The sequence below is a fragment of the Kogia breviceps genome, chromosome 5 (genome assembly GCF_026419965.1).
Source record: "Kogia breviceps isolate mKogBre1 chromosome 5, mKogBre1 haplotype 1, whole genome shotgun sequence".
In the NCBI taxonomy this organism is placed as follows: domain Eukaryota; kingdom Metazoa; phylum Chordata; class Mammalia; order Artiodactyla; family Physeteridae; genus Kogia; species Kogia breviceps.
Genome location: NC_081314.1, coordinates 44,056,367 through 44,080,526, shown reverse-complemented (window position 1 = coordinate 44,080,526; position 24,160 = coordinate 44,056,367). Strand labels below are relative to the sequence as shown.

Genomic DNA, 24,160 nt, shown 5'->3' with positions numbered 1-24,160 from the left:
GGCTGAGCAGAGTTTCTCCAAGGACACTCCAACTTTAGAATGTTAACCGTGGAGATAGATTAAGCTGTCTATGAGAAAGGAGAACAGAAATATGCTACCTTAAGATGTTAAAGAGAAAGGTCAATATAAAGTCTGATGAATATTGAAAATGTAACACAGAACAAAAAAGAATATACTGTATAAAGAAATGATAAGAAAATTCATGTACATTAACAATTAAAAATCTCTTTGAAAAGGAACTATTTGATTATTCTTTACGTTCTTTATCAAAATAATAACTAATTTTTTGTAAAAGAGTACTAGTATAGTTTTGCTTTATTTAAAAAAATTCTTTAAGCTAGCTGGCTACATAACACATTATAAAATTTGAGCTAAATAATTTTAACCTTTGTTAACATCACTCTATTATAGTGTTAGTAAAAATTGAGACTACTTTTTTACAGTTTATTCTTTAACTAATTTTATATGATAGAACAGCTGTACACTCAATCTTGAATGTATAGGGGAATACACAGCCAATAGGAAAATAATTGTGAAAGCAAAATCAGCATGTGTTATGTTTTAAAGAGTGTTATAGAATGTTTAGCAGCTTGCACTATTGAAAATTAAAGTTTTATTCCTAAAGTAGGGACAATATAAAACTAGCACTTCCAAGAACATTCAGAAGAAAATTGCTAAGAATACAGTATTGATTTAATAACAAGCGATTGGTCTTAGGTGTATTACTCAGCACCATTACTTTCTCTGTTCAAACAACCAAAACTAAACAAATCAAATGCAATGCTATTTATTTTTTGTTGATTTTCACAGGTGATCCTTTGATGTTGAGTTTGTCCACAAAAACATTTGATCTTCTTCCACGTTCAATGGCTGGACTTTGATGCAGTTTCTCCCTGAGAAATATACATGTGAACATTGATACCATGTTTTAAATGGTCATTAAAAAAATCTATACAAACATAATACAGACCACTGTAATTTAAGGTGAGTTTTATCTTAAAGGTTCCTTAAGATCTTTGAAAAACATATGGCAGACTATTTCATTTAACATTTAAGAAAGCAACAGCTGCTTTCCTGAGATAGATTTAACTGTTTACCATTGAACCATGCTGTCCAGCACGGTAGCCACTAGCCGCATCGTTTACATTTAAATTAATTAGAATAAAATAAAATTTAAAAATTCAGTTCCTCAGCTGCATTGTTTACATTTCAAGTGTGAATCAGTAGCCACATGGGGCTACTGGCTACCATATTGGACAGTACAGATGCATAACACTTCCGTCATTGCAAAAAATCATTTCAGAAAGTTCTATTGGACAGTGCTGGTTTACAGAAAATGCCACTGATAGGCCATAAATTTATAGGTCATCTATAAAGAGCATGCTTTTCTCTAACTGGGACCTGGCTTTCATAGTCAAACTTAGCACTGTTAGGTTTTTATCAGTAAACTTTTCTAAGTGAGACAAATATTATCTAAAATTAATATGAGAGCAAGTTTTCTAAAGAAAACATTGGGGCTCTAAATTCCTAAACAAGTATTTTAAAATAAAAGATGCTAGCACATGAAATTCTGCACAAGTCTTCTAATTTACTTGGTACCCACTTGTTGACCACTGGTTCTGGGAAGGCTTCCACCTTCTGCAGCAATTCTCCATTCTCTTAGAGCCCAGAACACATTTCTGTTTTAAGACCTACTGAGCCCTCTCTCTCTCTCGAGTCTAATTTTCAATAGGAATTAGGTAGTGTTTTCAATTTTCCCCCCAGAGTATCAAATAAAACTGTAACTCTAGAATATATACTAAATGTGTCAAAATCTCTATAATCTCTATAAAAGTGTGGTTTCAGCACATTCATATTTCACAGCTATTCCAAACGGTAATTCTAAAGGAGGCTAAAGTTTTTGCAAAACTCTTCCAAAATATTTGATATCTAATACAGATACTGTTACATATTATACAAGGGTCTAAAAATCTTTTTACCATTAAATGCTCAATTTTGACTTGTTAGGGAAGTTTTGTTCAGCCTTTTAGCTACAGTTCCTCTCCCCTTACCATATCCCTAAACACCAATATCTTTACCTGGTACAAAATGTATGACTCCTATTCTATCCAGATGAAAATCTGTTTCACAAGAATAACTGCATTATAGTATATTGCTTTACCTTAGGATTTTAGCCCCATTGTCTAAAGCATAATTTGCTAGTGAGGTACTAGTCATATAATCCTAAAATACTATTGGTTTTCAGATACAAATTTAAATTTGTGGTGGAATACTCAGAAATAATATAAAGTTATTACATCTTTCACAAAAGATATTATTGAAAACAACTTGGATGTTAATCAAAACTTCCTGATAACAGAGGTAAAATTACATAACTTCTCTTCTAATTTGTCTTTCAAAATCACAGTTTAGTTTAGAAATAACTTTTACCTTCTTTTAAGTTCTCGGGATCCTGAATTCTCATGACCAATGTTTCGCATCCTAGTGTTTTCTAGATTGTGCCATTGTCCCCTTGGTTGGTACTTTAGAACCTCATTTTGCCACTCATCATCAAAAGCATGAGCATCACCTACATCAAATATCAAAATAAAGGGATAAGTATTAAGGTATCAGCTGTCAGTAATTGCCTTGCTCCCCACATATTTCACTCTAGCCTGGTATTTCCATCAGCCTAACCTTAAAGTAGAAACAGGAAACTGCTTCAAATAAAAAGGTCTTTGACTCAGAGTAATATTTCCTTTTCTCTTTGCTCCTCTCCTATTCCTGTTGATAATTTGATTATTGATGATCTGGATTTTCACACACCTGCCTGGATATCACATTACTTATCCAACAGACCCCATGAGCCAGCGACACTAACAGGCTTTCTTCCTGGGTCATCTCATCGTGATCCTGCTCTTCCTCTTACTGGGAGGACACTCCTCCTGTGCCTAGCACTTCCTGTCCTCAGGTGCCAAACTCACAAGCTTCTTTTTCAATTTCCTGAGACAGGTTATTCATCTGGCAATTCATGTTGTTATGAAGTAGGTAATCTAAATTCCATAGTAACAATAAGTAAATGATAATACTTGTTCTTTCAGATTGCCTTTATAATAATGTGTTCCTTTACTAAAATTTTCTTCACTATGTTCATTATTGTGAAGTACTCTGTATATATTTAAATATGACCAAATTACAAAGGTTAAAATTAAAGAGAGGTTAAGATGTTGTGGCTTCCATCTCATTGCATAAGAATAATTTTATCCAGCTCCAACCTTAAGAGAATTTCTTTTTCTAAAATCATATAATTTAAACCCTTTACTATGATAAAACATTTTTATTCAAAATACTTTCTAAAAACAGGAAATGAATACAGCTTAAAAACTATAATGAAAAAAGTTAGGAAGTCTTAAATGAGTTGAAGAATGAATATAAAATCTAAGAAATGGAAAGATTTGCTTGATATATATGTGATTTATTATCTAACAACACCAGAAATTTAAATCTTATCTATACAAAAGCCTAAGTGCCCAACAATACAGAATAGTTGAAATAAATTATGGCCAATTCATGATAATACTTTTAGGTAACCATCTAGGATGTTTCTGAAAAGTAACATCATAGGTGACTGTTCACAATTATAGTGGGGAATTAAAATAAGCACAATATAAACTATATAGATAGTAAAATACAAATTTTGAGAAACAGTATGTGTGATTGTATGTTTATATATATCAATACACAAAACTATTAGGAAGAAATACACTAAAACATTAATAGTAGTTATTTTGGGTTGGAGTTATGAATAATTTTAATTTTCTTTATACTTTTATATTTTTCGAATGTACTTCTTTGATATCAGAAATAAATAAAAACTCGATTTCCTACTGATAGTCTTACTAAAAAACAATTCAAAAGATTCCATTTTCCAAGTATAAAACAAAAAAATAAATGATACTCAACATTAACAAAAATCACTATAAAAAACAGATCTACAATGAAACACTGAAACCACAATTTTATTACTATTTTGATAACATATTCCCTACATTTAAAATTCATAAACTGTCTGAAACAATATCATATAAGATGTTTCTATAAAAAATATTTACCAAGTTCTACTGGTACAGCTGCTATTTTAACTTTGAGAGGAAGAATGCTATTTTCTCTGATAACTTACTTTCATTCATATTGATGAACTCCTGATTGAACTCTTCATCTCCAGTCTTCTTGTTCTTTGACTTTTTAATGACATGAGCACGGTCACGGAGGTGATGACCAACAGCCATTTTTTCTAGTCCACTCTCAGAATCTCTCAGTGCTCTCCTAGTTTCCTTTACCTGTGAAAATGATGAAAATAAAAATTAGTTATTATTTAAATAAATATAGACTATAAACTCCTCAGAACCTGTTTACCGATACAGGTAAGAATATAAATCTACTGCTCTAAAAATAATGGGTACTCAGTTCCACTACCAACTTGTAGTAAAATTATGGTAATAGTTCTCTGATATTTCCTGAACTGCTTACAATTAAAATGTCTAGGACAAATAGAACCAATATAATTATTAAAACAAAGAATAATTTAATTATATTAAACTTAGTGCCTTCAACACTGTCCTTGACAATTAATAGATGGGAGTACATACTTGCATTCCTACAAGAAAGGGCAACTAATTATTCAGCACTCATGAAATGACTTATATATACTATTTTCATTTAAGTCACCCGTTAGACATGCAAACCCAAATTTTCTTGACTATAAGTACTAACAAGGAAGTGGAGAAATGGAAACTCATACCAAAGTCTGTGGAAGCTAATTGTCTCGATCACTGTGTGATAATAACTTGGTGATTTCTAGGTAAGGATGAAGACACACATCTCTAGCCCTTTTGCACGAGGAGACAGGTATAAAGCATTCCTAGCATTCCTAGCCCTCTTGCACAAGGAGACAGGTATAAAGATGAATAGGTGAAAAATTATAAACACCTAAATATCTATCAATAGAAAAATAGATGAAAAAACTGTGATATATTCATATTTTAGACATTTATATAGAAGTTAAAATAAGAAACCAGAGCTACACATATCAACTTGAATAAATCTCAGAAGCAATTACTGAGCAAAGTCAAGCTGCAGAGGACACATGCAGTATGAAACCATTTATACAAAGTTTAGAAACCTGTAAAATAATTCACTGTATTGTATATGAAGCATACATAAGTAATAAAATTATAAAAGCATGCATGAAAATGATAAATTCCAGGTACAGGCATACCTTAGAGATACTGCGGGATCTGTTCTGGACCACCGCAATGAAGGGAATATTGCAATAAAGTGAGTCACGTGATTTTTTTGGTTTCTCAGTACACATAAAAGTTATGTTTATACTATACTGTAGTTAAGTGTGCAGTAGCATTATGTCTAAAAAAGCAATGTACATACCTTAATTTAATAACACTGTATTGCTCAAAATTGCTAACCATCATCTGACACACAGGGCTACCACAAACCTTTAGTTTGTTGAAAACACAATTTATTTGTGAAGTGCAATAAAGTGAAGCCCAATAAAATGAGGTATGCCTGTATAAGAAAATGGTTGTCTTTGGGGGATGGAGAAAGGGAAAAGGAAGAGGAGGGAGGAGTATATTGGAAGCTTTAACTGAATCTGTAACATCTTTGCTTAAAAAGAAAGCAAAACAAGAGACAACTTAAAGTAAATAGAGAAAAGTGTTAATGATTTGACTAAACTGGATTGAAGGAGTATGGGGTACTTATATTTTCTATGTCCTTTCTGTACACTTGAAATATTTGGTGAGTTAAAAAAAAATCATTTACTTCAAATAGAAACTAAAAGTAGACATTTATTTCATGAAACAAAGACTTCTTATAGTGTCTACTTACTTTGTCAACATGTAAAGCTAATAAACATCCATGGATATTAACATGAAAAAAGGCACCTGGGGCAGGGATGGAAGTAGGTGGGGGAGACAAAGAATGCCTTAAAATAAATAAATAAATACAGTTAGTTTTATTGCTTTTCACACTGACCTGTGTTTTCTCCCCCCATCCCTTCCTCCGACCAGTACCAGGTCAAATTTTAATAGTTAAAATTTGATATAGGTGATCTATGATTCCACAACTTTATAAAGTTCCAAGAAAATACTTACTCCTCCTGGAGCCCTGCGGGTTTGAGTTGAGGCCTGGAAAACCTTTGGTGGTTCATCTCCTACTTTGGAATAAGTCATAACTGAGGAAGAACTAAATGAATGTCCATTTGGATCCGTTGAAAGGTGACCCTAGAGGTAAATATAAATTGTAAATCCAGTGAGTTCAGTCAAATACGAAGAAATAATGTCAGGGGATTCAAATAAAGTAACAACACTAGCTAGAAGTTCTACTAAAGATAGTATATATGATCAGTATGATGTCCAAATGGTACCCCCATGAAGGCCCTAACATCCTTCCATTTTAGGTACCAATTCATACTCTCCTTGTAAGGAATAATAAATAACAAGTGATTCATTTAGAAATCAAATCTTTGAGGTCAAAGACTTGTGGCTTAAATTTATAGATGCCGTGCCCTGAAGCATGGAATACTTTTATAGTCAGTGGTTGACTTTTGTGTGCAATTTTGCCAATGTTGAGCCAATTAGCCATATGCCAAGAAGTTTTATACCTTCTGTGGGTACCAACTGCTACATTTCTAAAGTCATTAATAATGTCCTAGATTTGGACATTCTGAAATGATCCTTAGATTTCAAACTGGATGACAAAAATAATATGGGTGGTCTTCATACTGAATCAAGTTATTTTGATTAATATCATAAATAGATAAGTAAGAGTATTAGTACTAGTCTATAAGTGTTTGGACTGTATGAATCTAATCCAGTGCCTAAACATCATTCCTGAAATTTCTATTTTCAGAGTTATTTTTAAACGCTAAAACTTAATATCTTAGATGCTACAAATCTTTTTAAGTAGACAAGTTATACATAAGAAGAAAATATAAATTCATATAAAACATTCATTTACAATAGTGATCTTCAGCAGAATAAATGTTTTTGAAGTTGAATTTTTTCTTGAAAGTTTAATTAACACTGTTTTTCAAACTTGCAGGTTCTGAAATCATTTTGGTAGGTTGTGATCAGGATTTTTAAAATATGAAGTAAAATAGAAAAAATATCAGCACATGCTGTAAACAGTATGATTATTTTCTCATGAAACTTTTATTTCAGGTGCAAAATATATACAGTACACAAGTACTGTCATGATGTAAGATATATTTTTCAATCACTGTGGACCATGGTTAGAAAAAGGTTGAAAGCCACTATAATATAGGGTACCAATAACTGAAAATAACATTTTCATCAATCTTTTAGTACTTACAAAGTTTCTTTGTAATTCCTGCATAGTGTTTCGCATATTTAACATCATTCGGTCCATTGCCTGAAAAGGGTTGACATCTGTACGCTATAGGATATTAGGAAGTATGTTATTAACTATAAGCACAACACAAAAGAAGCAAATCAACATTCCCAAAACAGCTGAATTTTTTTTTTTGATTTTTGCTGTGGGGTCTCATGCAGTGATCGACCAGGCAAAGATAATTTAAGGACTATATAATGAAAGTGATTTGTTAAAGAAGAATTTGAAGCATACACAAAATCCTAAACAGCCAACATACAAATGGTTAGGGAGTTGTAACACTATAAATACATGCATACATACATATGTATATATCCACACATATATACATGCAAGAACATATAAAGACACACACACATAAAATTCAACTTGCTCATAACATAATTTGGTTAATATTTAAATACTGAGTGGTGTATCCTTGGCTGTGGGACAGCTCTAGCATAGACTAGTCTTCCAATTTTTCCCTCTTCCTTCTGGATATCCTACCAGGCAAATAAATAAAACCCGAGTATAAGATGACAGTGTTCCTTCCAGCAGTTCCACAAGAAGCTGCCTCTGGAGTAATCAGTCCTCCTTTCCATCAGACTTGGACCCAAGTGATAGAGGTTGATTCACTCCACTAACAGTCCTTGGATCTGCTCAGTAGGGCACACCCTTGAAGCATGAGATATGCTCCTTTATTTATTTTATTTATTAATTTATTTTAATAGATCTTTATTGGAGTATAACTGTTGCACAATACTGTGTTAGTTTCTGCTGCACAACAAAGTGAATCAGCCACATGCATACATATGTCCCTATATCCCATCCCTCTTGAGCCTCCCTCCCACCCTCCCTATCCCACCCCTCTAGGTCATTGCAAAGAACTGAGCTGATCTCCCTGTGCTATGCTGCTGCTTCCCACTAGCTAGCTATTATACATTTGGTAGTGTACAAATGTCTATGCTACTCTCACTTCGCTCCAGCGTCCCCCTCCCACCTCGTGTCCTCAAGTCCATTCTCTATGTCTAAGTCTTTATTCCTGCCCTGCAACTAGGTTCATCAGTATTTTTTTTTTAGATTCCACATATATGTGTTAGCATACGGTATTTGTTTTTCTCTTTCTGACTTACTTCACTCTGTATGACAGACTCTAGGTCCATCCACCTCACTATAAGTAAATCAGTTTCGTTTCTTTTTATGGCTGAGTAATATTCCATTGTATATATGTGCCACATCTTCTTTATCCATTCATCTATCGATGGATGTTTAGGTTGCTTCCATGTCCTGGCTATTGTAAATAGTACTGCTATGAACATTGTGGTACATGTCTCTTTTTGAATTATGGTTTTCTCAGGGTATATGCCCAGTAGTGGGATTGCTGGGTCACATGGTAGTTCTATTTTTAGTTTTTAAAGGAACCTCCATATTGTTCTCCATAGTGGTTGTATCAATTTACGTTCCCACCAACAGTGCAGGAGGGTTCCCTTTTCACCACACCATTTCCAGCATTTATTGTTTCTAGATTTTTTGATAATGGCTATTCTGATCAGTGTGAGGTGATACCTCATTGCAGTTTTGATTTGCATTTCTCTAATATTTAGGTGATGTTGGGCAACTTTTCATGTGCCTCTTGGCCATCTGTATGTCTTCTTTGGTGAAATGTCTATTTAGGTGTTCTGCCCATTTTTAAATTGCATTGTTTTTTTAATATGGAGTTCCATGAGCTGTTTGTATACTTTGGAGATTATTCCTTTGTCTGTTGTTTTATTTGCAAATATTTTCTCCCATTCTGAGGATTGTCTTTTCATCATTTATGGTTTCCTTTGCTGTGCAAAAGCTTTTAAGTTTAGTTTAATTAGGTACCATTTGTTTATTTATTTATTTTATTTTTTTTGCGGTACGCGGGCCTCTCACTGCTGTGGCCTCTCCTGTTGCGGAGCACAGGCTCCGGAAGCGCAGGCTCAGCGGCCATGGCTCACGGGCCTAGCTGCTCCACGGCATGTGGGATCTTCCCGGACCGGGGCATGAACCCGTGTGCCCTGCATCAGCAGGTGGACTCTCAACCACTGCGCCACCAGGGAAGCCCACATTTGTTTATTTTCATTACTCTAGGAGGTGGGTCAGAAAAGATCTTGCTGTGGTTTATGTCAAACCACATATATGGTTTGTGTTTTCCTATGTTTTCCTCTAAGAGTTTTATAGTGTCTGGTCTTACATTTAGGTCTTTAATCCATTTGAAGTTTATTTTTGCGTATGGTGTTAGGTAGTGTTCTAATTTCATTCTTTTACATGTAGCTGTCCAGTTTTCCCAGCACCACTTATTGAAGAGGCTGTCTTTTCTCCATTGTATGTTCTTGCCTTCTTTGTCATAAATTAGGTGACCATATGTGCATGGGTTTACCTCTGGGCTTTCTATCCTGTACCATTGATCTATATTTCTGTTTTTGTGCCAGTACCTTACTGTCTTGATTACTGTAGCTTTGTACTATAGTTTGAAGCTGGGCAGCCTGATTCCTCCAGAGGTATGCTCCTTTAGAAGACTGGTTAAGAATTCCTCCAGAACAGTAGTTTCTTGGCCAGGAGTGATTTTGATCCCAGGGGGACATTCGGCAATAATTATACTCATTTTTGTTTGTCACAGCTGGGGAGGGTATATGACTGGCATCTAGTGGTAGAGGCAAGGGATTCTGCTAAACATCCTACAAAGCATAGGACAGCTCCCCAGAACAAGAATTATCCAGCCCAACATGAAAGTAGTGGTGTCAAGGCTGCAAAACCCTGCTCTAGAAAGATCTGCTATTGATTTTAGGTTTTATCACTGGAACAATCACCAGGAATCAAAAAGTGATGCACATATTCTAGTGTGTCACCCGGAGCATCATCCACTATTATAAGGAGTGTTTAGTTCAAGGAACTCCCCTGCTCAAGCAGGAGGAGTGTTTTGAATCCTGTAAGGCACTGTTTTTCAATGCTGGTATTTCAGCCCTTCTGAATATTCTTTTGCTTTGTGCCAAGCTGGGACTCAGTAAAGAATTATCAAAGGCCTGTTTATGTCTCTGCCTTCTACTGGGTTTTTATTGCTAGTTACAATAGGAAATAGATGAAAAAAGCAAATTCCTTTTTAGAATCTGCACTTGGCACAGTAGGGAACAACAAAGACACATTTAGGAGATATTGATACATCTTTAGGATGCAAAGGACTACAACAGAATTAATCTGCATTTCAGAGATTCAACACAATTCAGGAAATGTGAATTTTTTGCTTCAACATTAGGTTGAAAATCAAGGCTGTATAAGAGAGAACAATTCAAGAGAGAGAGAAGGGCTGGCCTAAAGGAGGAGAGGAGGAGGAGGAGGAGAAAAAGATCAGATGTTTGGGGTATATTGTGTCTCTTCTCAATTCACTATCAAATCAGCCATCAAAAGATGTATCTGTACTTGCTATGGGGTGGCCCAACGCCTTGACAAAAAGTGGAGCTACAAATTAGAGCAGAGATTCCAGTGGGCTTTTGAGGCTTTCAGGAACTCTGTACAGCTGCTCTTCTCTGCCTAGAATGTTTTCTCCTGACTCTCAGTATAGTTTCTTCTAATCATTCAAGTATCACCTCCTTAAGAAGCCCACCTGTCTAAACTAATCTCTGCCTCACATCCACCTGTCACTATATCACTCCATCTCCTTCAGAGTACTTTGAAGTACTTTGACGATCTGAAATTATTTTGTTGTTTATTGTCTGTCTTCCCACTCTGTAAAAATAATCTCTGTGAAGGCAGGGCTATCTTCTCTGTCTTAGTCACTACTGTATTCTCAATACTTTAAAAACAACTCCTGGCACATAGAAGGACTCAATAAATATTTGCTGAATGAATGAACTAATTATCTCTAGCTCAGCTCAAACCCATATATCCAACTGTTTACCAGATAAATCCCACCTGGACAGCCCACAGATGCCTCAAATGCAAAACACCCAGAATTGAAATGACCTTTCTGAACACCCCTGCCCTCATATCTGCACTGCATCAATGCTCTGTTCCTAGCTCAGTGGCATTCCCATCTACCTAATTCCTCATGCCACAAAAATAAGCATAATACTTTCCTTCTCCCTCTCTACTGATCCATCCACCCAATTAATCACCAAGTTCTATCCATTCACCTATTTAACTCTTTCTCAAAGGAGATTATTTCTCTTTATCACCACAGCTATTACCTGAGTAGAAGCTATCACGAATACTTCCCAGAATACCCGATCAGCCTCCTAGCTTCCCTGCCTCCACTGTGATCCCTTCTAATCTACGTCCTCTCTGCAGGCACAATGATCTTTAAAAATGAGAACCTGATTCTACTACTGTTTTGATGAAAATTCATCAATTGCTCCCCCTGCTTTTAAGATAATGTGCACAATCCTTCCCAGGGCTAAAGGAAGTCCCCCTGGTTACCTCTCCATCCTCGTCTATACACACTCTCCAACTCACATCCTAGGGCCAAATGACTCTAAACATCTTTGGGCTCCCTAGCCTCTAGGTTTTTGCACATGCTGTTTCCTCTGTGTTGGGCACTCTTCTTCTCCCCTCCCAGATTTTCCTGGCTAATTCCTATTAATCTTAAGGTTCAGGAAGTGTTCTCTAGTTGACCTCCACTCCACCATCCCAAAAGGTCTGGGCTACAGGCTTTTTTCTGCCTGTGCTCCCACAGCATGCTGAACTTCCTGATCATTTTTACTGATAACTCTGTGCTATAGCTGTTTTTTTTTTTTTTTCCTTCATCACTTGTCCCACTAAAACCTCTGGTCAGTTAGGACAAATGTTATATGTCAAACTTTAAGGAGAGAAATGGCTGAAGTCTAGCACAAGAGAATAAAAAAATTTTTTCATGAGAGCATAGGTACATCCATAGGAAATGTTCCAAGGTGATGTTATTCTCTGTTACTCCTCAGATTGCCTTTAAGTGTGTTAGAAACTAGAGCCACAGAAAACAGGACCAAAGGCCTGGAGAAACAGGGGTGGGAGAAAAGCTGGTGGCAGAGTAGCCATGCTTGAACTTGGGAAAGGAAAAGCATGAATGAATTGGCAATAGAGTCCTAGAGAAAGCAGCCAACCTGAGCTTTTCCAGATGTGCTTGTCTATCTACAGTTTGGTGGTTTTTCACCTTTTGAAAAGTCTTTGTAAGCTTGGGGAAGTTTCCAACTTTTAAACACAACTGTGGGGATCCCTTTTGCAAATCAAGTGAATAGTCATCAACTAAAAGGTACTATTTCTTTTGGAAAACTGATTTTATTATGTTGATATTACTTACTTCACAAAACACAGGCCTAAACACTCTAAGATAAATTTAACACATGAAACAAGTTTTCAGTGACAAATGCTAAAAAGCCATTATGAAAGTGAGATGGCATGCCAATTCAGTTTGCTTGAGTTAATGAAAAATAAATATTTGTCAGAAAATATTGCTCAAATGGTTTGTCTTATGATATGAACCATACTACCAAAACTGCCAAAAGGCACAAGAGAACTCACCACCTAGAAAAAAAATCCAATTAATTTTGGTTATGATATTTATTATATAACAATCTCTGAAAAAGAGAGAAATGCACTGCATAATCATACAGTTCAGGGCTAACCAAATTACAGAATCTCTTAATCAAAAAGAATTCAACATATATTTTTAAAGTTATCTGCTTATTATTCATTGTAGAGCCTGACAGGACCCTGGCAGGCAAATAGAGAGACCATATATCACTTTTAAATAAGACTACTCTAGTATTTGTTAAATGCAGTTGAAAGACAAAGTATTTGCTATGGATTGAGACAAACATTTCTCAAAGGAAATGCAAATTCATACCAAAATTAACACATAAGGTACAAAGATTAAGATTATATAATCTTTCCTTTGTTCAGCTATTCCATATTTTTTAAAAACTCAGTTAATCTTTCCTTTAACCCGTTAAAAATCAAAAGTATCTAAATTAATAGCATTTCAAAAAATTACTAGAGATATTTGGCCAAAAATTTAATGAATACCTCCTAAGAACTAATTTATGGAATAAGAAATATGGACTTCAGAAAGGAACACACATAGATATTTAAAGATATTTGGAGTCTTCGATAGGAAAAAGAACATTAAGTATAATAGATGGAATAATCAAAATTAATAGTTCATAAATTATATTCCTCAATAGGTAAAGATGAATAAAAATAAATTTTTAGACACGTATACAAATTAAAAGCTTTCATTACTTGGAAGTTTTAAATGTTGAAAATAAATTTTGAATTTCTTGGTAAAAGGTATATATAAAGTTTTACCATCATTCTGTGATAATTTTCTCCCTGTGTAAGTTATGTCAAAAAAAAGTAGAGAAAACCGTGTTTATATTCAATTTTATAAGTTATATCAGATGATATATACTTATACTGTATATGTAGAACAGTAATCTCCAAAGTGTATTGATGTACCAGTAAAATTCCTCTTTCTGTTTCTTTTTACTGAAAGGAAAAACAGATTTTACATTGACTCTGGCACCATCTCTCAATCTAATTGTCAAATGGTCACATGTCGTATCTTGAATTATAAACTGCCTAATTAAATAACTTTACAGATTAAATTATAGTTTTAAACAAACCAATCCTCTCAAAATGGACAACTGGCTTAAAAATATCCAAATAAGGAAATCATGAACTGAAGAAAATTCTAATAGTACAAACACAGGAAAACGTCAAAGCTGATGGTTCTCCTACTTCTGTAGGTGTCTCTGTTTTCCCTCCTAATAGGGCTGTTAAAGATGACAAACGTCAAGAAATGGGCCAAAAATAAAGAAAAGAGTTATCAAGTGTCTATTTGAAATATAAATTTTCATCCACTATGCTTAAAAGCATCAGCATATGGGCTTCCCTGGTGGCACAGTGGTTGAGAGTCCGCCTGCTGATGCAGGGGACACGGGTTCGTGCCCCGGTCCGGGAAGATCCCACATGCCGCAGAGCGGCTGGGCCCGTGAGCCATGGCCGCTGAGCCTGCGCGTCTGGAGCCTGTGCTCCACAAAGGGAGGGGCCACAACAGTGAGAGGCCCACATACCAGGAAAAAAAAAAAAAAAGTCATCAGTATATGGCTCACTACTTATCAAAATACTCATTTTAAAAGTTATAGCTTCATAAAAAGAGGAAAAAAAGTTTGTGTAAACTGTTAATAAAAGTTCAAATAAAACAGCCAGCATGCTCAAAAAGCCTACTGTTTTCTTCACTGTGCTCTTTTCAAACTAGGCAGCCATCTTTTTCATCTTCTGTCAATTTCTAATTTCTGTTTCTACTTTCACATCTAGTTATAAGACACTGACTTAGAAAAGTCAAGTTAGGATAGAGGTCTTCTGTTACTACTGTTGTTTGTTTGTTTTTGTTTTCTTTTAATTAATTTATTTAGTTTTGCTATTACATAAGTCTTTCATACTGAGACATAAACATGTCAAATGTATCACACCCTAGGGGAAAAAAGGTGAGCCATATCTCACCAGTATAAATTATAATGTACTGGGAAAGAAAAAGTGTTTTGGCTAAAAGAGAAGCTGAATGTTCCTTGGAAAACTGGATGAAATTCCTATATTTAAAAATTACTACTGCCCTTCAACTGCCCTAGGATAGTGCTTGGTACTCTTGGTTGGCAAGGAGTTTTCATAGTTTGAACAAGAAAAAACCCCACTGGTGTTAGCTTTCTAAGACAGTTGATACAATATAATGTAATTGAAGAAGAATGTATATTACTTGATTTTAGATGGGAGAGGCAACTAAATACTACCTAGCAGTACTGACTATATAAAAAGTTATAAAACTCAAAGTTTTATGAAATGGTTTTGCCTAAATCTGAGATAGTAAAAACTACCATTTACTTTTTATTTAATAGGTAGATGAGTACTGCAGTTTTTCTTGGGAAAATATCTAAAGAGATTTTTATTAAATTAAAAAATAAGACAATAGGTTCACATATAGGTGATTAGTGTACTTTACTCAGCATTGGTTTAAAAAAAAGCTAAAAGCTTTCCAGTCTATTTGAATATCATCATGCTCTCCATTAAGGTAGCCAACAGCCACATGTGGCTATTTAAAATTAGTTTTAAAATAATTAGAATTTAATTAAAAATTCAGTAGCACTGGGCACATTTCAAGGGCTCGATAGCCATATGTGGCTAACCACACTGAACAGGGCAGATTTAGAACATCTGCATCATCCAGAATGCTCTACTGGATAATGCTACAGACTTTAGCCTACACCTATGATTAATAATCTTAGACAAAAGTTAATTTATGTCACTATAAACCGGACAAGGTAGCAACTATTTTAGTTTTTCATTCAAATGTTGGTCTTGGCCTTCCTTTATATTCAGAGTTGTTTTCCTGCTTGACTTTCCTTATTCAATCATCACATTTATGCCACCATATTACTTCAGCTGTGTGGGTTTTTTGGGTTCCCCAAAACTTGATTTCAAGCCACATTGGCAAGGCAAATATGAGGCAAGCTAAAATACAAATAGTTCTAAATTATGAATCGTATAAACTACAGTTTCACAGAAATGTATCTCTTTATTTGGTTACATATATTTCTTATTCCAGCTCATTAAACATTCAGATGTTTTAAGCACAAGTACCCAGGAAAGAAACATTTACTTCTACTTCCAAAGGATGACCAGCAGAGTTACAGCTTAGGTATCCTCAATAAGAACTTTATAGCTGAATTATAAACAGATCTCCTTTCTACGCTTACAAGGGAATAAAACTGTCACTTCTTTTTCTACAAAGGCTACAAGTAGCTCATTTACGCATGTAAATACAAAGCACTATGTACAGCCCTACTCTTTCTTTGCTGTGGTTATAGCAGATATGTAAAATGCTTCAATGCTCATGTGAAAGATAAAATTTTAGAATGTCATATTTGATTTTTCTGCTCTCTTTGACCATTTTTTCCTTTGACCTTAATTTTTAACTTTTATGGAAGTTTATAGCCCTAACAGTAAAATATATATATAATGATACCACATTAATTTTAAAAATAACTAGAATGTAATTAATATATATATTGGAATAATATGTATGTGAAATAGAAGGTGAAGATTACTTTCATTTAAATGGCAAATGCAATGTTATCCATCAAAGGTCTTAGGAGTATTTGAAACATTGTGCTCTATTTAAGACCACTGCAAATAGAAAATACGAAAATGTTTTCCTGGAAGATTCTGGAAGTTTCCCAATTGACCAATTCAAAATGTTTACTGAGTTCCAAATATCTACATTTCTATTGCAGAGATTTATCTTTTAGAAACTCCTGTGGATTTGTTGTTCTAGAACTGCCATTTCTGAGGTTGAAGAAGCAATAGAAATAAGCAGAAAAGAAAATACTTAAGGTATATAAATATCCTGTTTTTTGGGGGGTTTTTTTGAGTTGAGTATGTTTGTAACCTTTTAGTTTTGCTCTCAGACAAGACTTCTGAATATATATTGTAGTTTTGCAAGGCTTTTGAATACAATTAAAAGTTAATCTAAGTTTTGAAGGTCCAAGGTAGCCATGCAGAAGACTGTTTTTTCCTGGTCCAATAGAGAATAAAGCATTATACTATAGTTTTTTATTTTAAAGTGGGAAAAAAAAGTGTTGTATGCAATGATATTTCCTTGCCTGTTCTAATGTAAGACATGGGAGTAAATGATAGGTGAGGAAAATACTATATACATATGGAAAATGATGTTTTAAGTTTGGCTTATAATATATAACTTTATAGTGCTAAAAGTTTTTAGTAGCACAGTGGAATTCTATACAATTAACAATTCATTGTTAAAGAACTCAGCTTTCCAACCGGTCCCTCCTTTTACATAAGTTATATCTATTACGTAAGTATTAGTCATATCCTGTTGTCAGAGATATATTCTTCTGTAATACTTTTCTTTACTAACTTTAAAATAAAGAACTTACAGTCAAGGAATTTTCTCCATCCTCATGTCCCGTATGGTTATGAGCTCTTCCTCTGCCATCAGAGATGCTGAACAGGTCTCTTCCAAAAGGTTCAGAAAAATTTCTCATCATCTGTCGCATACTTTCTCGGTGTGCCATATAAGAATCGCTGTTGAAAATACATATAATCATGTAAGAGTAAGTGTTGGAATTTAAATAATAAGTAGGCAGCTTAATACTACAAAGAATGATTTTGGGCTAATATGCTTGTTAAAGAGACAAAAGAAGAGTTTAGGAGAATAGAATTATCTCATAAAGACCCACTATTCATGAAGACAAAACCTGTTCTGTTTGTTATCTGCCATAATTCATTTATGTATAATAGTAAAAATATACCTTTATTTACCTCATTGTATGAAATTGATAAATACAAAGTATTTATCACATCTCAGGTAGCTTAAGCCAGCACTAAAGGAAATGGCAAAAAAGGACTGAAAAACATTGCTACCAGGTAGAGGCCACTTTGGGCAGTCTACATAAATTCTAGTGAGAGCTAATAAAGAATGCTGGCTTGTTTTATTTTTTCACTCTTATTTATTAAATATGAGCATTGAGAACTATAGCTATGTTATGAATACCATAAAAGATACAACATTATTTTTTTAAAAACAGGTTTTTTTTGTCTTAATGTTATGGAGTTGTAAGAGTTCTTTATATATTCTAGACATCAGGCTTTTGTTATATATGTCTTCTAAATACTTTTTCCCCCAATTTTGGACTTGCCTTTTCATTTTCTTAACATCAGCTTACACAGCCAGGATCCTTTGGTAGCTCTTCAGTTTTCACCAGACTATGACCTTTGCATGGAAATTTTATTTCTGACTCAGTTTTCTATCTCTGCCTTTCATCTTGTAACTAACTCCAACGCCTATGATATTTCACATATCTCCATAAGCGTCTTTTGTGTCTCTCCCACGTATACAAGGTGTAAGGCTCAAATGGAGACTTGTGCAGAATTTATTAACAGTTCTTAGAGATCACCCTCTCTGATTCTCTCCCCTTTTGGGGCTTCACTCATTTTCCTGTGACTGTGGCTGCAGTGAACTTTGAGCCTGGTTCTTATCCAGACGGTTTCAAGTTTTAGCCACCCCTACATAGCACAGATCAAGCTTACCCATAGGCTACCATTGCTTTCCCTTCTTCCAACTGCTGAGTCACCTCCAGTGTATGTCTGATATTGGTCATTTTCCAGTACCTTCTCCAGAAAGTTGTTTTTGTGTTTTATTCTGGCATTATAGTGTTATCTGAAGGAGAGTTGGTACAACTGGAGCTTTCTTGGCTATGCTAGAAATGAAGGTCTCCTGAAGGTATTAATCTCACATTCCATAGTCTTTTCTGTTTCATTAGTTTTGTTTCCTTAAATGTTGGTTCTTCTGTTTGGTTAGTGTAGCTTCTGTCTTTCATGATGTTAGTTTTCCTCAAATGTTTGCAGTTACTTACATATTTTGAACAAGATAAAGAAATAAATGGATGCAGGGACATGAGTGGTTAAAAGTATTTTAAGTGAGTTTATAGGTCTGAATTAGGAGAGAGAAGCTGGAATGTGTGCTTAGTCCTACAGTTTGGTTCAGTATTTGAGATTTCCTGTTTTAACCTCCTCCCCATACCCTTTCAATCCAAGGCCTCATAGACTACTCTCTCTTTCTTCTATCAAATTAGCTTCTCTAGCTTTTTACAATTTTCTTTTATTTTTACTGTGGTAAGAGCATTTCCTATGAAACCTACCCTTCCGAGAAAATTTTAAGTGTACAATACAGTATTGTTAACTACAGGCACAATGTTATACAGCAGATCTCTAGATCTTATAATTTTCTTTTTCCTTCATTCCTGAGACACAGCACAGCAAAGGATTACCTTGGGAGCAATAATTTATCCTCTGAAAAAGGAAATGAGGGGAGGGTAGCGTGACTGTAGACTTTAATCCTCCCCATCATGTATAGTTATTTTCACTTACCTGCTTTAAAATAGCAACACAAAGGAGACAAGAACATTGGGGTTGGAAGGGAGCTACAGATTGGAGGAAGGGGAAGAGGATATAAAAGACAGATTGGCATTCAATCCATTTCAACTTCCTTTTAATGTGCCTTTTTATACTGCAGAAGCTCAAAAGGTAAAATTTAATTTCCTAGACCCCACTGCAGCTAAGATTCTGGATTTAGGTTCTGCCAATTACGGACAATGGACAACTGGAAGGTAGAGGTGTGGGAGAGTCTGTATGTACTATTACTTCTGTTTGTTGGTAAACATGATCACAGAGCTACACAGTTTTTCTGTAGCAGTATTAGCAACTCAGAGTGTCTCATCACTAGAGCTTTATGGGTATTGGGGGACAGGAAGTGAAATCCACTTCGCTGACATGGTTGCTAGCAGGTACACAATGGCTTTGGAGTTAGGAGTAACAGCAGCTTCCCAATTTAGTGATTCCTAACTTGGGAAGTGGCAGTTGCTTCCCCAGTGGTCTGGATGTGATGTGAGTTTGAGGGTCATTCCTGAAAGTTCAACCTACAGTCTGTTTCTTCAGCCATGACAGTGATTCTCGAAGCCATCTAATGCCCTGTAATAAATGGTTTTCTGCTTCAAGTTGCTAGAGTAAATTTCGTTTTCCACAATATCAACGTAGGTGGGAAGGTTTACTCCTTTTATTTTCGTCAGCCTTAAACCCATTGCAGCATGTCTGAACAGTACTGACTGTTTCAACTATTTTATCATTTTTCTTTTATGTACTCCTCAATATTTTTTTCTACTTTCTTTCTTTCCCTTGAAGGGAAGGCATAGGTTACCATTATTGGGAGTCAAGGGGAAATTTTTTTAAAAATTTAAGTTAAAAAATAAAGTCTTGCTATTTGTGTTAGCCCTCTTTATAAAACAAAGACTTTTGAAAACAAAATATCATACAGAAAATATTATTTGTCTTTTCTGCCCAATTAGAAGCTTCTTGAGGAAAGGGGACACATCTCTCTTGCTCCCTCTACTGTACAAAATTATCTGGCCCACAGTTGTTTCTGGACTGACTGATGAAACAATAACCAAAAAAGGATAGGAAACGAGCCATTGAAGACTTTTCAGCACTTTAAAAGCATTCAGATGGAATATAATGCCACCTTTAAAAGTGCAAGGCAGATATTTATATCGAAGGATTAGCAAGATATATAGTATACCTCCACTTATATTAAAAAAATTCATGTACATATGCTTATAAATGTATAGAATATATCCCCAGGAGGCTATGCAGCAAACTGGTCATAGTGGTTGCATTCTGAGAGGGTGGCTAGATGGTTGAGGGCCAAAGGTGGGAGAGTCTTTTTCTTTTTTTTTTTTTTTGTGATACGCGGGCCTCTCACTTTTTGTGGCCTCTCCCGTTGCGAAGCACAGGCTCCGGACGCGCAGGCTCAGCGGCCATGGCTCACGGGCCCACCCGCTCCGCGGCACGTGGGATCTTCCCGGACCGGGGCACGAACCCGTGTCCCCTGCATCGGCAGGCGGATTCTCAACCACTGCGCCACCAGGGAAGCCCCGGGAGTCTTTTTTTGTCTTAAATTATTTTACTGAAGTAAAGCACATATAGAAAAGTGCACAGATCAATCACAACTACCTTTTTTGAGTTTTTGCCATAAGCGTGTATTACACATTCCAAAAACACATTTTTTTTTTTTTTTTTTTCGGTGCGCGGGCCTCTCACTGTTGTGGCCTCTCCCGTTGCGGAGCACAGGCTCCGGACGCGCAGGCTCAGCGGCCATGGCTCACGGCCCCAGCCGCTCCGCGGCATGTGGGATCCTCCCGGATCGGGGCACGAAACCGCGTCCACTGCATCGGCAGGCGGACTCTCAACCACTGCGCCACCAGGGAAGCCCAGTTTTTTTCTTTTTTAACAAAGGCAAAATCTCTTGTTGTAGCAAGAAGTTATTTTAATATTTTAAAAATTAATCTAAGAGAGTTTGTTTTCTCAGGTAGGAAGAGTTTTTACATTTTTCTATTTATTCATATTGTTCTCTTTTGAAAATTAATGTTTTGGGACTTCCCTGGTGGTCCAGCGGTTAAGACTCCACACTCCCAATGCAGGGGGCTCAGGTTTGATTCCTGGTCAGGGAACTAGATCCCGCATGCAGCAACTAAAGATTCCGCATGCCGCAACTAAAGATCCCACAGGCCATAACAAAGATCCCGTGTGCTGCAACTAAGACCCGGTGCCACCAAATAAATAAATATTTTTTTAAAAAAGAAAAAAGATTAATGTTTCATTCTTCTAGGAAAATAAACTAGAAATATGATGACACTTTACAAAGCTAATACCCTATAAACTGGTCATACTGTGTACATAAACTGGTCTAAAGTAATAACTTGAAATGTGGTTAAAGATGTATATTAAAAATATTCTTTGTACATCCACAGGATGCAATATTTTGCATCCACTAAATTCATGCTTTAAAGCATACCTAAAGACTAGGGAAATGCTTATGGTATATGTTGAGGAAAAACACGGTATATTTATGTTTATAAATTTATTTATTTATTTATTTTTGGCTACATTGGGTCTTTGTTGCTGCACGGGCTTTCTCTAGTTGTGGTGAGCAGGGGCTACTCTTTGTTGTGGTGTGCAGGCTTCTCATTGTGGTGGCTTCTCTTGTTGCCGAGCACGGGCTCTAGGCGCACGGGCTCAGTAGTAGTGGCGCAGGGCTTAGTTGCTCCACAGCATGTGGGAGCTTCCCCTACCAGGGCTCGAACCCATGTCCCCTGCATTGGCAGGCAGATTCTTAACCACTGCACCACCAGGGAAGCCAAAACAGTATACTTATAACCATAAAGTTTGGTTCCAATTTTGGAGAAAAAATTTCATATATGGAAAATAGAAACGAAATACACCAAAATAATGATAGGAGCTAAAATCTTGGGTTGCATGATTTCCTTTACCAAATTTTCTACAGTCTTCAGATTTTCCATGAGAATACATATTCATTTAAATGAGGAAAAATTTACTTATACTATTAGGATGGCCATACTTCTTTCAGCATTGCTGATACAAACCACAATCAAACAGAATGAAATTTGGCACCAAACATATGTTTCCTACTCCGTTATATTGCCTATCAGAAGCTAGGAAAAATTGTTGCCCCCTCCCCCGACAAAAAAATCTTAACTCCTAGATTGATTCTGGGTCTCTTGGGATAACCTCAACATAAAAGTGTTTTTTTTTAAGGACTGGTAATGTTTCACTTCAGAATTAGTTTTTTTTTCTTTAAGATTCTCTCAAATATATATGTTGTGTATATATATATAATAAATATATATATTATATATACATGTAATATATATATTTTACCAGAATTACAATTTTACTGGCCTATACAAGAATATAGATATTTGTGCTTCTAAGTAAAAAAGAAGTACACTATTCTTTATTACACAAGGGTCTTAGATAACTGATATGGCAGTCCCATTCATCAAGGGAAATTCCTTCCTTCCACTATACATGGTAGTGGCATAAGCAGATTGCTACGTGTCTTTGATCACAAAAAAATGTTTCCTAGTCTCAGTAAGGTGTATGGGTCGATAAAGAAAATAGATCAGATGATATATTTTCGACACTAGAAATAATGCATACAACCTTCGTAAGAGAATCTTTTAGGGCATGGACTCTGACTTCTACAAATTTATAACAAAGTCCACGGGGCTGGGCATATAGTAGAAAACTAAGAAATACTTGAAGAATGAATTACATTTCCATAGGCAATTTTATTTGCCAACTGTTTCGAAGTACAGTTTAAAATGGTGGTGTGGCAGAAGGCTTTGATATTGTAAGAGATGTAGGAATGACTATGGCTCCTCCCCATCCTGTAGGTACTCCCCTACTTCTGTGTGAATGCTTACAAAGTCATTGATAGAACTAAGCATTATGATATGATCAGATGGTACCAAATGGCATTCTTTGACTATGTCATAATCGTGTTGTGCTCCTTGGCTCCTAACTCAATGGTTCGTACTTAACGAGCCAAAGAATGCCCCGAACGAACAGTCTAGCTTATTTAATAAGGTGATTTTGTTTTATTTTCTGCTGTGGCAATATTCTCAATCAAGAAAATATCAGTCAGTGCCTGTCTTGTATGTGTAATACATTCACTCTCAACTCAGTAAGTAGGTCAAAGCAGTGTCCTCTGACTACCGCCAAAGTGCAAAATAAATAAATTTTTTAAAATTAAAAATAGAGATTATAGGGCTTCCCTGGTGGCGCAGTGGTTGGGAGTCCGCCTGACAATGCAGGGGACGCGGGTTCGTGCCCCAGTCCGGGAAGATCCCACATGCCACGGAGCGGCTGGGCCCGTGAGCCATGGCCGCTGAGCCTACGTGTCCGGAGCCTGTGCTCCGCAACGGGAGAGGCCACAACAGTGAGAGGCTCGCGTACCGCAAAAAAAAAAAAAAAAAAAAAAGAGATTATAGATATGTAAGTTTTAGCCCCTGATGAGAGCGAGGAGATAGAAAAAGTAACATCCTAAGAATATATGCAGGGTTTCTTTAACCAAAGACTGGTCATCACAATATGGTGCCCACATGAAGAGTTTGGGTGGCTTAAAGAAATGCTAACAATTTACTATGAAAAATAAGGCTGATTTGCCTTATTAAAGGCTGTTTAATGTCTAATAGCTGATAAGTGGTAACATAGCTATTCTTTGCACAATCAGAATTTCTTTCCGTAGCTCAGAAGATTCGAAGTTCATGTTTCTGTACAAAGCAGAAGTTTCTAGATTGTACTAAATATATGTAAACTTTTACATTTAATAACCAATGTTTTTTAGGGT

General features: G+C 35.7%; 1 protein-coding gene across 3 annotated transcripts in view; it reads right to left on the bottom strand.

The window, feature by feature from the left end:
• Positions 1 to 771: 771 nt before the first annotated feature.
• The window catches only part of MLF1 (myeloid leukemia factor 1), a 48,134-nt gene continuing 24,745 nt past the window's right edge, over positions 772 to 24,160 (bottom strand). The window contains exons 3-8 of one of the 3 annotated variants that reach the window (XM_059065536.2): positions 17,331 to 17,478; positions 7,369 to 7,452; positions 6,150 to 6,278; positions 4,160 to 4,319; positions 2,431 to 2,569; positions 772 to 893 (exon numbers count right to left, since the gene is read on the bottom strand). In XM_059065536.2, the coding sequence (XP_058921519.2) occupies positions 788 to 893; positions 2,431 to 2,569; positions 4,160 to 4,319; positions 6,150 to 6,278; positions 7,369 to 7,452; positions 17,331 to 17,478 (766 nt within the window). In that variant the 3' untranslated portion in view covers positions 772 to 787. Of the gene's footprint in view, positions 894 to 2,430; positions 2,570 to 4,159; positions 4,320 to 6,149; positions 6,279 to 7,368; positions 7,454 to 17,328; positions 17,479 to 24,160 lie in introns of all 3 variants that reach the window. The other 2 variants (XM_067033910.1, XM_067033911.1) reach the window with 2 other exon arrangements.